General features: G+C 36.5%; 1 protein-coding gene across 1 annotated transcript in view; it reads left to right on the top strand.

The window, feature by feature from the left end:
• The window catches only part of CDH2 (cadherin 2), a 216,686-nt gene extending 203,492 nt beyond the window's left edge, over nt 1-13,194 (top strand). The window contains exons 15-16 of the mRNA XM_081263289.1: nt 1,532-1,696; nt 11,826-13,194. Of these exons, the coding sequence (XP_081119415.1) occupies nt 1,532-1,696; nt 11,826-12,032 (372 nt within the window). The 3' untranslated portion in view covers nt 12,033-13,194. The remainder of the gene's footprint in view (nt 1-1,531; nt 1,697-11,825) is intronic.
• Nucleotides 13,195-16,032: the final 2,838 nt, after the last annotated feature.

The following is a 16,032-nucleotide window of genomic DNA, read 5'->3' as shown; positions in this document are numbered from 1 at the left end:
GTTTTTTAGGAAGTATGAGTGGTGAGAAAACCCTTGTCTGGAGTCTGCTACAGTGTTTGGCACATAGTGGGTCTGAAATTGAGTGACCCTCGTCTCCTTCGTCTCCTTCTTAATCATTCCTCTCAGCATTCTTTTTTGTTCCTGCTCATCTATCTAGTTCTTTCCTCCCTAAATCCAACCTTGTAACTCAGTCTGGATTCACAGTCACAGGTGACCACTAGAAGAGCCAGGCTGTGGAGTCCAATGCATTTGAAGTCAGAGTGTGTTCCTATACCTTCATAGATCTAGGACCATAGGCAACATATTGAGTTACTTGAAACTCGGTATCCTGGTCTCTTAAAAGGGGATGATAAAATGTGTTAAGAAGATTAAGTGAGCAGACATGTGTAAAACACCCAGAACACTGCCAAACATGGTAAATGTTTGAGTGCTGAATAAATCAAAACCACTATAGAGATGTTGTGAGAGGTTTTAAGCTGAGCCCAGACAGAGAGGTCACTAAAGACTAAAACCAAGGAAGTACCCGAAAATCAGTACTCTCATAAAATGTCAGTGTTGAATTGGAGCATCTTGGTTAAGCTGGGGATATGACATTTTATAGCTCCAAAATTTAGAGGTTTCAAAAGGACAAAGCAAATGCCCAAACCTAAAATTTCAATTCAGTTCCACCTCTGGTCAGTGTCTTTATACATCCCCAGTGTCTTTATACAGTTGGCTGACGCAGTAGCTGAACACAGTTCTGAGGGCTCAGCCTGTGCCCAGAGCATCCTTCTTCATGGGTTCTACTCTGCCTCTTTGCAAGTGGACAGGCTGCTTTTCCAGGACATTCCAGAGGGCTGCATTGGAAGGAACTCCACACTTCCTGGCCCAGCCCCCCTAGAGCTGAGGTTGGCAAACTCTTTCTATCAGATAGGAAAGGGTTCAAATTTGGGAGACTGCATATAATCCTGGTAGCATATTCTTTGTTGATATTTTAAGTAATCCTTTGAAAATGTAAAAGCCATTCTTAAGGAAAAATAGGCTACACAGACTGTAATTTGTGGACTCTGCTCTGGACCATGAGAGGGAAAGAGGGACCTAGAATGCCTTCAAGACCCTGATGCACCGATGCCTTCCCTTAGGGAACAGGAGAAAGCCCCCTCATCACTTTTATCTATTTATTTTTTAATCTTAAAGACATTAGGTTAGTTCTTTCCTTCCGTGGTACAACTATATGTTCTAGTCTTTTTTTTTTTTTTTTTTTTTTAGTCATTTTATGGAGAGACCTCATCACACTGCTGTTTCCCATTGGGAAATGATGAGGCACGGTTTAAAGCAGATGGAGCACAGACTGTAGAAATGAAAAACACAGAAGAAAGAGCTGTGTGAAAGAAATATTTAATCATAACATGAAAAACTCCTAGTGGCAACTTTTCCATTATGTTAAATTTCACTCATTTCTATGCATTCTGAGTATGTGTTTAAAAACAAAGGTTGGAATTTTCCATCTCTGTGCCCATCTACCATGGAGTTTTGATTTTGTCTTTTGCAGGACTATGACTTGAGCCAACTCCAGCAGCCTGACACAGTGGAGCCTGATGCCATCAAGCCCGTGGGAATCCGGCGGCTGGATGAGAGACCCATCCACGCTGAGCCACAGTATCCAGTCCGATCTGCAGCCCCACACCCTGGGGACATCGGGGACTTCATTAACGAGGTGCAGAGAAAGACTCTCTTTTTATTTTATGCCCATGGTTAGATCTGTGTAGGTCACAGGTTGCTTGGAATATACTTGTGTAGTTCATTAAAACATATTTAAATTCATTTTTAGGTGGAAGCTAGTATGGCTTCAGTAACTAACAGAGAACGAATTTAATTGCTTTGATCAACCCAAAAGAGATCTGTCAATTAATATTTTGTGTGTGCAAAATGATACTCGTATAATTTATTGGTATTAGTCACACTATCTCCAAGAAGTACTTTTTCCCTTGAATGCCAAGTAATAGGCTAACAATATTATAGTGTATTATAATTTTATTTATTAGCACTGATAAATGTAGCAGGAGTTCCCTTTAAATGTATCCTTTACTGTATGTACCCTTTGAATTCCACATATGGTGAGAATTCAGTGCCTACCCAATGGCTCCATTAAAGGAGATTAGTGGAAGAACAGCTAAATTAAATATTATGTAAGTGATTTAAATACTTGCCTAGATGAGGAGTTTTAAGAGCTTCTGTAAGAGGAAGCTAATTCTCTGTTGAATATAACAGATATGATTTTCATTGTCAAAATTATTATGACACACTTATGTTACTGACCAAGAGTTCTGCTACATTTTATACTTAAGTTTGGAAGTAAAATGATTTATATTGCTTCTTTGGGTTAGAGCTAATCCTCTCTTTAAATTTTTAATCAAGCATAAATGGCAGTGGTACATATTGATGTTGACTGTGAATGTATGGCAGGAGTCATGTTCTCTGGCCATATCCTCCAGATCTCCAAAATCTCAATTGATCTTGTTGCATTATAAAATGGAATGCATCAGTTATATGTGGCCTTCTGTCTTGTGCTGATAAACCTTTTATTTCCTGGACCTCCTTGAAGTAATTGTATAAGGTGTAAACGTCTACATGAGGTATTTAGATGCACTTACAGATTGTAGAAAAATTTTGGAAACATAGTTGGGATATTTAGCTGCCTGTTCATCTACCCATTACTTTCTATTTCTAAAAGTCAAACCGCTTTCTGAATGTATGCATTCACTTCTGTTAAGCAAGCAATAGGTTAATTTGTAGTAGACATGATTAAAAGCAAATGGGAGGCAAAAACAACAGAATACCAGTGACTCCCTTTTTTCTAGAAAAATCTGCCCTGACTCTTTTAACTCTTATTTACATACAGACATGCTTAAATAATTCACCTGAATTTAGTACATTTATGAATACCTGAGGATTTTATATCTGATTGAACATTCATCATTATGAAAAATTGTTGTTGGGTTTTCTGTGGTTATGGGGTTTTTGAGATACAGTGAATCTTTTGACTGTAAGTGCAGGAACTGGGCTTTTTGAAAACAAGAATTCTGGCTTGAGTGTAATTCAACAAATACTTACTGAATGTTTCTGCCTGTCTCTGGGGTATCAGTATTCTCTGCATCTCAGGCCTGTTCTTGATACTCTTCTCTTCTTGGTAATAAAAATCAAACACTAAGCAATTTATAAAGCAGTTCATAATCCCATTCCTGCCCACTCTTTCCCTCCTTGAATCCCCTTCTGTTCTGCAGCTCCAAAGAGCTGTTTTCATTTCTCCCAAAGCTTCACACTTTTGGACAGACAATAACTTCTGCAAACCCCATACCTTCTTGACCATCTGCAAGACTCCCCTTAGCTGAAAGGAATTAATACAAATGCCCCCTTCTCTGTGAAGCCTTCCTTGATCCCTCCAGGCAAGGCTAAGTTAGCAAGAAGCTTCCTCTGCCTTAACCCACACCAACTGGAATATAACTGTCCCTGTTTCTTTCTCCCACTTTAGTATGTGAGTGCTTTGCAGGACAAGTACTATTTCTTGTTCATGTTTTTATAACCTAAGCATCTAATACACTGCCAAGCTCTTTGGTTGTTTTCAGGAATTTAAGTACTATAAGCAGGTGTATAGGGCATAAAGCTGTGGGCACCATCGAATTTGCATTTGATTGATATTCAGCAGAGACCCAGTCTGGAGCTTTTCACTCTACTGGTGCTGATTACATTCAGGAAACAAGGATATCGTTGATTCTAAGTTTGTGTTTTCGTGTGTATGTTTGTGTGTGTGCGCATGCGTGTGCGTGAGCATTGATTTTTTTTTTTTTTTTTGCACTGACTGCATTTTCCTTAGTAGATAGAAAAGAACATTTAGTTAATAAGATTCCGTGACCCAGCCCTTCTACTGCCACAGCAGATAGACAGTAGGAATTTCTACTTGGAATTTCCTTTCTCTAAAACAATGCTTAGGTTAGGTATCAGTCTAAAATGTGGTTTGCGATCATAACAAATATTTGTGATTTCTCATATGGAAAAACTTGATTCCAAACAATTGGCTATAAGTGAACTTCAGAGTACAATCAGTCATCATTTGAGCATATGTTAAAAAGAGCTCATTTTGAAATTATCTTGAACTCTGTTTAGGATCATCTATTCAGCAAATCACTAATGAATGCCTGCTATGTATAACATAACTGCCAGCAAAGTGTAGCTGAAAGGTAAATGGGACACAGTTTCTCTTGTGCATCTTCCCTACTTTGCTATGATCACAGTCTTCATACAGACTGTCCCTGACTTGAGATGATTCCACTTAACAGTGTTTTGACCTTTCAGTGGTGAAAAAAGAATGGCAATATTCAATAGAAACCATACTTTTAAGTTTTGAGTGTGGCTCTTTTCCCAAGCTAGTTATATGCAGTTATACTCTCTTGCATGCTGCAGCAATACAACCGAGTCCCTATGTTGTACTGTGTTGCTAAGCTACGATGTTTGTAGGTTGGGTTATAAATACATTTTCAACTTAGATCTTTTCAACCTATAGCAGGTTTATTGGAATAAAACCCCAAAGTCCTCTATATAATGCAAACATTCCTGTGTGGAGCCTTACTCTGCCAGGAGAAGGAAGCCTGTTGTGTCTGATTCTTACCTGGCTTTCCAACTTCATCTTAGGCCCCTCCCTGACCTGCATCTTGGAGGCCTGAATCAAGAGCTCTACTTATCCTTCAGTCTTGCCTTATAATTCTGTGCTGTTCTTCCTGCCTCAAATCTGCCTGCCTGCTTCTTCAGAAGTTCGTTCCTTTATGAAGTCTTTACCAAGACAGGAAGAGTCAGGAACACAGGATATGGGCTAGACATTATCCAGTGGTAGCCCACCCCACCTCCATTCAGAACAGCTGGTTTCCTTTGACCCTTCCTTGAGCCCTTCCTTGCTCCAGAAAGAGGTCCTTATCCTTAGTTTGATGAATAAATAAATGAAACAAGGCAATTTGGGAATCATTTCCCAAATGGCAACTAAATCTATGAAACTGAAAGTGATGACAAGACAGAGACAGGTTAAGGAGTAAGGGAATAAAATTCTGTTCCTAGAAATGTCCCTACAATTGGAGACAGGGAGAGGTTAAGGTATCACAGAAAACAACCAAAAAGAAAATTCCAGGCATGTGATGGCTATTTCTGTGGGTCAGTTCAGAGAGATGAAAATTGTTAGAACTCTGAAAGCACTAGGTAGAGTCTTCAATCCAAGACGCCCATTAGGACTTGATCAATATCTTTCATTGACTTAACAGACAAAAATAAATACATGTAAACTTTTAAAACAGTGGAAGTCACCTCGAAAGAACTCAAGCGCATTTTGTAAAAACATTGAAAATGCACACAAATTTATTTATCTCCAGGTCTTATTTGATTTAGCAGAGTACCGAATGTTCCAGAGGAAGAATAATGTAGTGGTGATTATAATTGGAGTGCTTTTATAGATGTAAGGAGCAGGAAAGCTCATGAGAACATTTTCTAATTTGTTTATTTAAATAATGAATGAATGTTGACTTGAATCTCAAAAAGGATAACACATTTTCAGTCTGGTAGGTAGAGTAAAACAGGTCACATGTTTTTTGGATTTCAGTTGCAGAATTTCATTCTGTTTTGACTTTTCAGACATGACCTTCAGAGGGTAAAAAGTTGAAACACATTCCTTTAATCTCATCCTGTCAGTAGATATTAGCATACCTCCAACAACTTTACTAATCCCATATTTTTTTCTTATCTCAGAAGAATAAAAACTGAGTGTATCCTTCTATTAAAAGGACATGAAAGTTTCTTCTAGAATAGTTTGCTTGAAACTACTAAAGTTTAAAAAGGTTGTTTTTTTTTCTCTTATTCATTACATTTAATTTGTCCTCTTTGAAGTATCTCACTCCTATTTTACAGGAATTGCATTTTTGTGTGAATTCAAATCCAACTGCTTCACCAACAGCTCTGTTACCTAGTACAAGGTCAAGATCCTTAAATCTAACCTCTTACATTTCCAATTCTCTTATTTGTAAGATGGTTGATAATAGTAGACCCTTCTTTTCAGATTGAAATAAGAACTCAATGTGATCATTTATGTAAAATACGAGGTACAGTGCCTGTCATATGGTGAAGTCTCTGAATTATTATAAATGAGAATATATCATAATGAGAATTGTATGTAAATTACTTGGTATGATTAAGACTTTCTACTGTCTCTAATTTCAGATGAAATAGTTTAAATCCTGTCCTTTCAAAAAAATTGCTTTAAACCCAATGAAATTGCCAAAAAAGGGATGGCAATGTTGACCTGAAGAAGTCATAGAATCTCATACAATAAACATGGTGTTTACCATGATCATCCACATGTATTTTTATAGGTCCACATATATTTCAAACCCAGATACGTGATTTTCCTGAAAGAAGCAGATATAAACATGAACTAGATGTGAAGAGGAAAATACCTAAGCCCAGGTCACCAGTGGAGAGTTATCTCATAGAATAGCTGCCAAATGCCAGGTGCTGTGTTGGAAAGCAGAGTGTGAGTACAAAACAGCCCCTGCAAAAAGGGATGTCACTATCTAGGAGCAATCCAGATACTGTAATAAAAGAAGAAGGGTCCAGAGCGTTCATAGGAGTGACTCCTAGTCATGGTTGGAGAAAAAAAAAAAATCCATGCAGCAGAAGTGACTTTTTTGCAGGGAGAGGCAGGTACCAGGGATTGAACTCAACCACTGAGCCACATTCCCAGCCCTATTTTGTATTTTATTTAGAAACAGGGTCTCACCGAGTTGCTTAGTACCTTGCTTTTGCTGAGACTGTCTTTGAACTCTCGATCCTACTGCCTCAGCCTCCTGAGCCACTGAGATTATAGGTGTACACCATTGTGCCTGGCTAAAAGTGACATTTTTATTGAGCTTTTGGGTAGGTGGATGGATAGATAATGGATGTTCATCAGAAGAAAAAAAAAATGAAAGGAAACATTTCAAACAAACTCAACCACATTTCAGTTGGGAGACAATTAATATGCAAATAACACAGTAGTACACAAGAACATGACACTGGGATTTGAGGAATGGTGCATAATTCATTTGTGGTTGCTGGGGTTGACGATGACTAAAACAAGTAGATGAACCCTCTAGAGTTCCTGGATGCTCTTCTTAAAGGATTTTGCTTTTTTTAATCTTGCAGGTCTCCCCAAAAGGCAGGCATTTGAAAAACACCTAATTTTTTTTTTCTAACTCTATATCTTTTCTCCTATTTACTTAAACTTATAATAAAATGTAATATTCTTTATTATAGGGAATTGCTCTATAGCATTCAGGCACAATTAAAAGAACATCTCCACCTAGCCCTGAGGGAAATACTTGGGCTATGTGGGAAACTCTGCTATAGGTCATAGAAAGCACTGGGAGGGTTTTGCCTGGGGAAGTGACATCAATAGTTGAGAGAGAAACCAAAGCTAGTTTTTAAGAAAGAAGCAGAAATAGCACTGGAGATAGCAAGTCCGGTTGGAAGGCTGTGGTCCAGGCAGGATATAATGAGAACCTAAGCCAAAGCAATGGCACTAAGACTGTAGAAGACAGAATGTTAGGGTATCAATAGGCCTCTTTCTTCTTGTATCCCTTGTGTGTTCTTCACTGAAGAATGTGGGTTTTTATAGTACCCATAAAAGCATGTCCCCACCCATAAAGCATAGGATCAGAAGTCTATAAATATAAGCTCAGCAAGAATTCAACTGTAGCTCCTTCACTTTGCAGAGGAGCTCAAACTACAGAAAATTTATTCAGATAAATTTATCTGGAGTTTTAGATCTGCCTCTCCAAGAAAGGTGAAGTGAGCATACTTTGCTAAATTTAGTCAAACCTAGAGAAGCACATGCTGTTAGTTTATAAATTTGGTAACAGTACTTATACATCATGTGAAAAGTACTTTGTACATCATCCTTGAAGGTGTCCACATCAAAAATAAAGCAATCACATAAGGGAGAACCAGAAGGTTCTGTTGTCCCCAGCTTTATTCTGCACATTCTGTCTGATTGCATGCCTGTTACTGTCAGTTTCTGAGGTCCTGACTGTGATCTTTTTAGAATTACCAAAATATTACCAAGAATTTATGCAGTACCTCATTCAGAAGGGTCATATTAAATTCTCAGATAAAAATCAGTGCCATCCAACTGGAAGGAACTTAAAGTACTTAACCTCTCCTGCCTAGAAAGATGGTTTGCCGAAGAATTCTTGAAAAGTTCAGTGGCTTTGCCCTTCTATCTTCATTAAGCCCTAAGACAATGTACCATGCACTCACATGGCACAGTGATCTCTCGCTAATGGATTTTTATGGCCTTAACCTTAACCTCTTCTTTGGTTTTGTGGGGTTTTTTTTCCTAAAAGAAAACAAATGCAAAAACTACCAGGATGATCCAGAAACTAATGCAGGAACAGAAAAAAGAAATGATCAAATAAAAAGAATATTTTTAAGAATCCCGACAGATTCTTATAGGAGATTATCTCCAGCATTAGAATCTATTTTAAGGACTCGAATGAGGTGGCTTAGATAGTTGATGAAGAGTCCTGGGGTCTTTAACACTCCAGTAAAGATCACACAGCTTCCAGTGTCTCTTCCCTGGACACAGTGAACAACGGTCATTACTTCCCCATCTCTGAATCCAGACACGCTTGAGGCCCTGCCAGTGACTATTTAGAGCTAATTTTCATCTTAACCTTTCCATTTTTCCAGTTTGGTGCTGACACTATAAGGTTTGGGCAGTGCTCTGTGAGTATTTTCACTTAAAAATCAAATTGTGATGGAGTCAATAACCTAAACACAGGGACCTTTGCCAGTGTCTCACTGTCTGTGTTAAAAAGCAGTTGTCATGATAAACTTTAATGTTTGTTTTCAGGGATCCATTCTCCTTATCAGGAATTTCCCTGATTTTTCTTGATTTTCTGTCAGATTCTTCTTAGGTCCAGTTCTTGTGTGGTAGGACCATGTTAGATAGTGCTACACTAAAGGAATCACTTATTGCTTATATTTGTAATTACTAGATTTTTTTTGGAAAAATGGGAAATGGGTACATACTAATGTGTGACTGTAAATTCTAAGAGGTCAGGCAATGGATCTAGCTTATTAAAGGCTGTGTTTCCACACATTATAGAGTCATAGACACTCAACCAATATGCCATGAATTGAATTAATAAACTAATAAAATGAATGAAGGTGCATTCCTTGGTTTTTTTGTCAGCTATGTCTACAGTAACTAATAATGCCAAGTTTCATTGGCTTACAGAAACAAAGGTTGACTTCTTCCTCAGGTTGTAAGTCAACTGCAGTCTATCAGTATCGTGTCTTCTTCATTGCAAAGTCCATGGGGAAGAATAACCCCCATCTGAGGCAGGGCATTCTCCTTGGGGAAGGGAAACAGAGAAGTGGAAAGATATTAGAGCTCCAAATGTGCTCCTACTCCTCACTGCTATTCACATTTCTTTGGCCAAAGCCACTCCCATAGCCAGCTGAGCCTGATGGAGGGGTGGAGTAAGTAAATTCTGACTCCAGAGAGGAACTTGTGGCAGTGTGGGCTTGTGCTCTTCACAGAAACAAGGGTGGTGAATCACCAAGGACAGTAACACCATCAACCACAGAAAGGAGTTATATGAATTCTGGGAAATTGTAGGCTGTGGTGGTTCTTGGTCTTAGCAGAATTGCTTTGTAGCTTATTCTAAAAATAAGATAAGGAAAATCCTATCTAAACTTATTGGTTTTCTGTGTGGAAGTCATTTGCTTAAGACTTGCTTTATTTTATTTAATACAGCTTTTTTCTGAGTTATAAATGAGGGAGAGCGGTGCCTAATTTAATGGTTAGGATTGATGGTAAGAGATCCTTGGAGATGGGAAAGCTGATACTGGGTACTTTGCACTCACATTTTTGATTGAAGTCTAGCAGCATTTTATTTCTTAAAATATTATGTCTTCACATTTTTTTTTATTTTTTCAAATTCCAAAGCAAAAAAGTTTTCTTTAAACTTAAAACATTAATAATAATAACAATAATAATAATAATAACAACAATAGCCAGTACTCCTTGAACTTTACAAGTGCCAGATAACTAGGATGAGCCATTGAGTCTCTTTATCTCATTTAATCTTATATAATCTGATTATTGTTATTACAGTTGCAGATGAGGAAATGCTGAATTCCCACAGCTAATACTGTGGAGAGCTGGGGTGTCATCTAAGAACTGATCTCTTCAATGCTAGATGGCACTGACTCTGACCTTAATTTTTGTGCTCTTTTTCCTTATTCCTTCTCCGTGAACTTGAAAGACTAAATGAACAAATGTTCATAGAAAAACCACATATGTATGCTCACAAAATACATGTGGATTGGAAGGCTTGATCTCTCAAGGAGACAGCCTGTACATCTTGGATGATAAGTAAGGTCGCCATAAGCCCACCGCCTTTGAAAAGCAGCATTATAAAAAGAGAACAATTGCTTGAAGACCAATATTGGTATATCTTGGCATACTAAAATGCATTTGAGAAAATATTACAGAAAATTCCAAATGGACCTAGTATTAATTAAGTCCCTAAAGGTTTTGTAGTACAGAATTACAAATTAGCTGCAGATATTTAAATTACATATTTAAAAGAATCTGCAAGAGTTAAGAATATAGATAATTATTTATTATTTTTATCACTTAAATTCTTTTTAAGATTTAGAATAGGCATGTTATTTAGATTTACAAGATTCTGCACTCCCCAATATTTATATCATGTACAGGTATTGTATCATGATTTTTCTAGGGCCTTTGGAAAAGTAGAAGTTACTCCATTTAAAAAAAATACCTGTTCATAATTTATCAATTAATTCCACATTTTATTTTTCATTAATAACACAACTGATTTAATGAGTCACTTTCCTTCTTTCTTTTATATCTTTTCAAACTTGGGTCAAATAAATGCAAAGCTACCTCCACTTTGAATGCCTAGCTCCTCAAGGTAGACAGAGTAATTTTTCAGGATCCTGATGATTTTTGTTTAGAATTCACAGTTTTGTTATTTATTTATCATTCCCTTCATATTATAGAAATGCCTGTTGCTTAGATTGCAAGCTGCTAGAGGCTCGGGGACCACTTGGCACTAACACATCTATCTTTCTCCTTGCCCTACATATGCTTCTTGTTCAAACGGTTAATTCTCAAAATCTCCTAACCCTCATTCTGATTAGGGTCCATGGATCACATGGTTTCAAAACCTTTCTGTATTATTTCATATAACTTCACATAACCTGTTCTACCACTAAATTACTCATTCAAAACTGGTCTTGCCAAGTAGTCTATTACACAGTCACACCAGTTATCCTAGCTAGCAAGGGTAATTTTTCTATGTTTATTGAATGAGAGAATTCCGTTTATAGTAATTACCATGATATAGTTTACTTTATATTTCAATGAGATTGTTTTACAGTCTATCAGTCCTGTTCCATATATTGTGTTATTTAAGATCCTCTAATCTGCTTCAAGCAGTTGGCCCTCATTTCTGCTGTCTGTCAAACACGTTCTCCAATTAACTCCCTCCCACTTTATGTCTTGCATGCTAGCCTACACTCCTTAGGATTGTTTTCTTGCAAAGGAAAGGAGCAAGTTACTTTTCGTATGACTTCCAAAACAGTGCGAATGCCAGTTTCTATGTGTTGAAAATGTAATCTTACAAATGGAAATTTACCAAGTGTTCAATACCATGAAGTCCTTAGCATCTGCTTATGGTTTTGCAAATTGTAACCCTCTCTTAACTCTTTCTTCCTTTCTCTTTCCACATTTGTAGGGCCTTAAAGCTGCTGACAATGATCCCACAGCTCCGCCATATGACTCCCTCTTAGTCTTTGACTACGAAGGTAGTGGCTCCACTGCCGGGTCCTTGAGCTCCCTGAATTCCTCAAGTAGTGGTGGAGAGCAGGACTATGATTACCTGAACGACTGGGGACCACGATTCAAGAAACTCGCTGACATGTATGGTGGAGGTGATGACTGAACTTCAGGGTGAACTTGGTTTTTGGACAAGTACAAACAATTTCAACTGATATTCCCAAAAAGCATACAGAAGCTAGGCTTTAACTTTGTAGTCTACTAGCACAGTGCTTGCTGGAGGCTTTTGGCATAGGCTGCAAACCAATTTGGGCTCAGAGGGAATATCAGTGATCCAATACTGTTTGGAAAAACACTGAGCTCAGTTACACTTGAATTTTACAGTACAGAAGCACTGGGATTTTATGTGCCTTTTTGTACCTTTTTCAGATTGGAATTAGTTTTATGTTTAAGGCTTTAATGGTACTGATTTCTGAAACGATAAGTAAAAGACAAAATATTTTGTGGTGGGAGCAGGAAGTTCAACCATGATATGCTTCAACACGCTTTTGTTACATTGCATTTGCTTTTGTTAAAATACAGAATTAAACAAACAAAAAAAAAACGAACTCATGGAGCGATCGATTTTATTATCTTGGGGGATGAGACCATGAGATTGGAAAATGTACATTACTTCTAGTTTTAGACTTTAGAATTTTTTTTTTCACTAAAAATCTTAAAAACTTACGCAGCTGGTTGCAAATAAAGGGAGTTTTCATATCACCAATTTGTAGCAAAATTGAATTTTTTCATAAACTAGAATGTTAGACACATTTTGGTCTTAATCCATGTACACTTTTTTTATTTACTGTATTTTTTCCACTTCACTGTAAAAAATGGTATGTGTACATAATGTTTTATCGGCATAGTCTATGGAGAAGTGCAGAAACTTCAGAACATGTGTATGTATTATTTGGACAATGAATTCAGGTTTTTTGCATGTTTATATCTTTCGTTATGGATAAAGTATTTACAAACAAAGTGACATTTGATTCAATTGTTGAGCTGTAGTTAGAATACTCAATTTTTAATTTTTTTTTTTTTTATTTTATTTTTTTGTTTTGGGGAGGGAGCAAAGTTCTTAGCACAAATGTTTTACATAATTTGTACCAAAAAAAAAAAAAGGAAAGAAAAAGAAAAGAAAGGGGTGGCCTGACACTGGTAGCACTACTAAGTGTGTGTTTTTAAAAAAAATAAAAATGAAAAAACAAAAAAAGCTTTTAAAACTGGAGAGACTTCTGACAACAGCTTTGCCTCTGTATTGTGTACCAGAATATAAATGATACACCTCTGACCCCCAGCGTTCTGAATAAAATGCTAATTTTGGATCTGGTGACTGGTTTGAACTTTTTCTTTTCTACTTGAGCTACTTTGAGTGTTGTAAAAATCCCAAGTACTGGCGTTCCGCTGAGAACAACAGTACAAAAGTATGTATTGGTTCTTGCACCATTCACCACCAAAATGGGTGGCACGGCCAGCCACCGTGCGCATGTGCCACAGAGAGCATCATTTTGGAGCTCCTCATCCGTCATAGAAGAAAAACATCAAGTGACTCAGAAACAGAGCCTACTAACAGTCACATCCTTTTACGTCAGTGAACTTTGGTAAAATTCTTGTTTTCTTTTTTGCTCCTGCTCATGGTTATGCTTATTCTAACAGGCCTTTGTCTCCTAGGGAACTGTCATATGATTCATCAAAGCCACTGTTTCATGTACTTAGGAAACCACACTTAGGTTTGACTGACGTGTCTGTTGACTTATCCTTTAGCTTTAGTTTGATATACCTGATATGTCCTAATGGGACCAATAAAGAGGAAACATGCTTTCATAAACTTCACAAAATTTTATATAAAAAAAGTTATGTATCTTACTATGATTCACAAGTCAATTTTAAGAGACCTAAAGAAATTGTCACTGTATTTTTCTATTTGCTTCAAAGTCGTTATCTCAGCATATATTCTTATACTGCACACTTTGAAAAACAAGATACCTCCACTAATGAACTCCATTTTTTTTTTTTTTGCTTAACATAAAGGTCACTGTATATTAGACAGTGAATTTTACTTTTCTATTGATTCATTCTGTGGGTAATACTTCTTGTTAACTTTCCTAATCATTAAATGCCAGAGCTTGCCGGTGGGAATTTTCATAATGAAAACTTACTAAATTTGATAATTGGAATAGTCTTTTTCAAATTGGTTCTTAGACTGTGCCCCTCTCTGGTAGTATACATCTAAAAGAAAACTGAAAATGCAAACATTTAATATTTACATCATCTAGATAAAACAACATTGTTAAAAAGACCATATCTAGGACACAAATATAAATTTTAAACATTAAAGGTAAACATTTATATATACATACTCAGTAAATGTAAGCCTTAATTTTCAAAACTTCCCATTTTTGTAGATGTTGTACTCGACTATATTTCCTTCATTAAAACATTTTAAAGGAAAAAAAGAAGAAGAAATCAATAAAAAGTGGAAGCCCCTACCCTGCTCCAGGGAGAACTTCTGTCTAGCTGGTTATAATTTCTGATTCCTGTTAAGAAAGAATTTTTATACTATTATTTCCATAAGGATTTTATTTTGCTTTGTTTCATGAAGATGGGATTGTATATTCTGTATTTTTATGTAACTTGCTTATTTCACTAAGTGTATTTGGAAATTTTCCCATATTTGTATAAATGTACCTCTACTCATCCTTTTAACCGTCACATAGTATTCCATAATATGGACATAATGGTGTTATTGAATCATTTCCTAGTTAATTTGTTGTTTCCAGCTTTCTCGATATTAAAAACAATGCCACAGTCAACATTCTTGTGCAAGTTTCTGCATGGGAGTACTTCTCTAAATTAGATGCTTGGAGACGGAATTGTAGGATTAAAGTAGACAGAAGTTAATTAAATATGGCTGAAATTATAAATGTTTTAACATTACTTCAAAGTGCCTTTTAGCTAAAAGATGAGGCTTTCTAAAAAGTCAGAAACTTCCTCCTCTGGCAAAAGGATTTTACACAGCCCAAAATAGTAACCACAAAGTGTAAGACAATCTAGCCCAGGCCTTATTCTTTTTCTCTTTGGAAGTTAGCCTTTGAGTCAGGCCACAGTACTAGTTTCAAGTACTCTGTAAAATGAGTGTAACTGTGTAGTGTAATAAAACCTTGAAAACTATATTTATGAGTGGTTTATGGAGCCCCTCCAGAAACATGTATTCATAGGCCATTCTTGTTGACTTGGATAGTTTTTGCAGTATGACCAAGAAAAAACATGTGTATAGACACAGCTAGAATCCCTTTGAAATGGGTCATTTTCCAGTAAAGTATGTGCACTTTAAGTTTTAATAAGACTGCCAAATTTCTCTCATTAAAAGCCTACACCAACTTAAACTACCAGCACTATCTACAAAATTCTGTTGACCTCATCCTCAGCAGTCCTGGGCATTACAGATGTTTAAAAGTTTTGATATTATGAACTAAAAAGATTAACCAAAGTTAATATTAGACTTTTTTCCTAACTAGTGTTTTTTTTTTTTGTATATTTATTAGCCATTTGTGTTTCTTTAAATTTGTTTTGATTTTCCTAGTGAGCTGTTTGCCTTTTTCTTATTAATTAGTAAGAGCTCTTTATACATATTATTTTCCTGGTCTTTTACTCATCTTGTAATTCTTATAATTTTATCTATGGCGTTTTGTCTTACAGAAATTTTTATTTACTTTTATTTGTTTATTTGTTTATTTATTTGTCATTTACTTGTACTCTTCAACTGTAATTTTTTTTTTTCCTGGTACTGGGGATTGTATCTAGGGATGCTTTACCACTAAGCTACATCTCCAGCTCTTTTCTATTTTTTATTTTGAGACAGGATGTTGGTAAGTCGCTTAGGGTCCTGCTCAGTTGCTTAGGCTGGCCTCAAACTTTCAATTCTCCTGTCTCAGCCTCCCAGCTTGCTGAGATTACAGGCGTGTGCCTTTGTATGCGTCCCCCTCCAACTTAACATTCTTGAGATGGCTTTTCTACCTCCAAACTACATCTAGCAGTTTAATTCACATAGAAATTATTTAGTATAATGTCAAAATTGAACTTCTAAAAACAAATTCTACATAGAAGTCCTGTTTTCCCAAAAC

The sequence above is a fragment of the Spermophilus citellus genome (assembly GCF_964194105.1).
Source record: "Spermophilus citellus genome assembly, chromosome: 12".
Classification (NCBI taxonomy): Eukaryota; Metazoa; Chordata; class Mammalia; order Rodentia; family Sciuridae; genus Spermophilus; species Spermophilus citellus.
The sequence above is the reverse complement of the archived record's forward strand: the minus strand, read 5'-3'. Positions and strand labels throughout refer to the sequence as shown.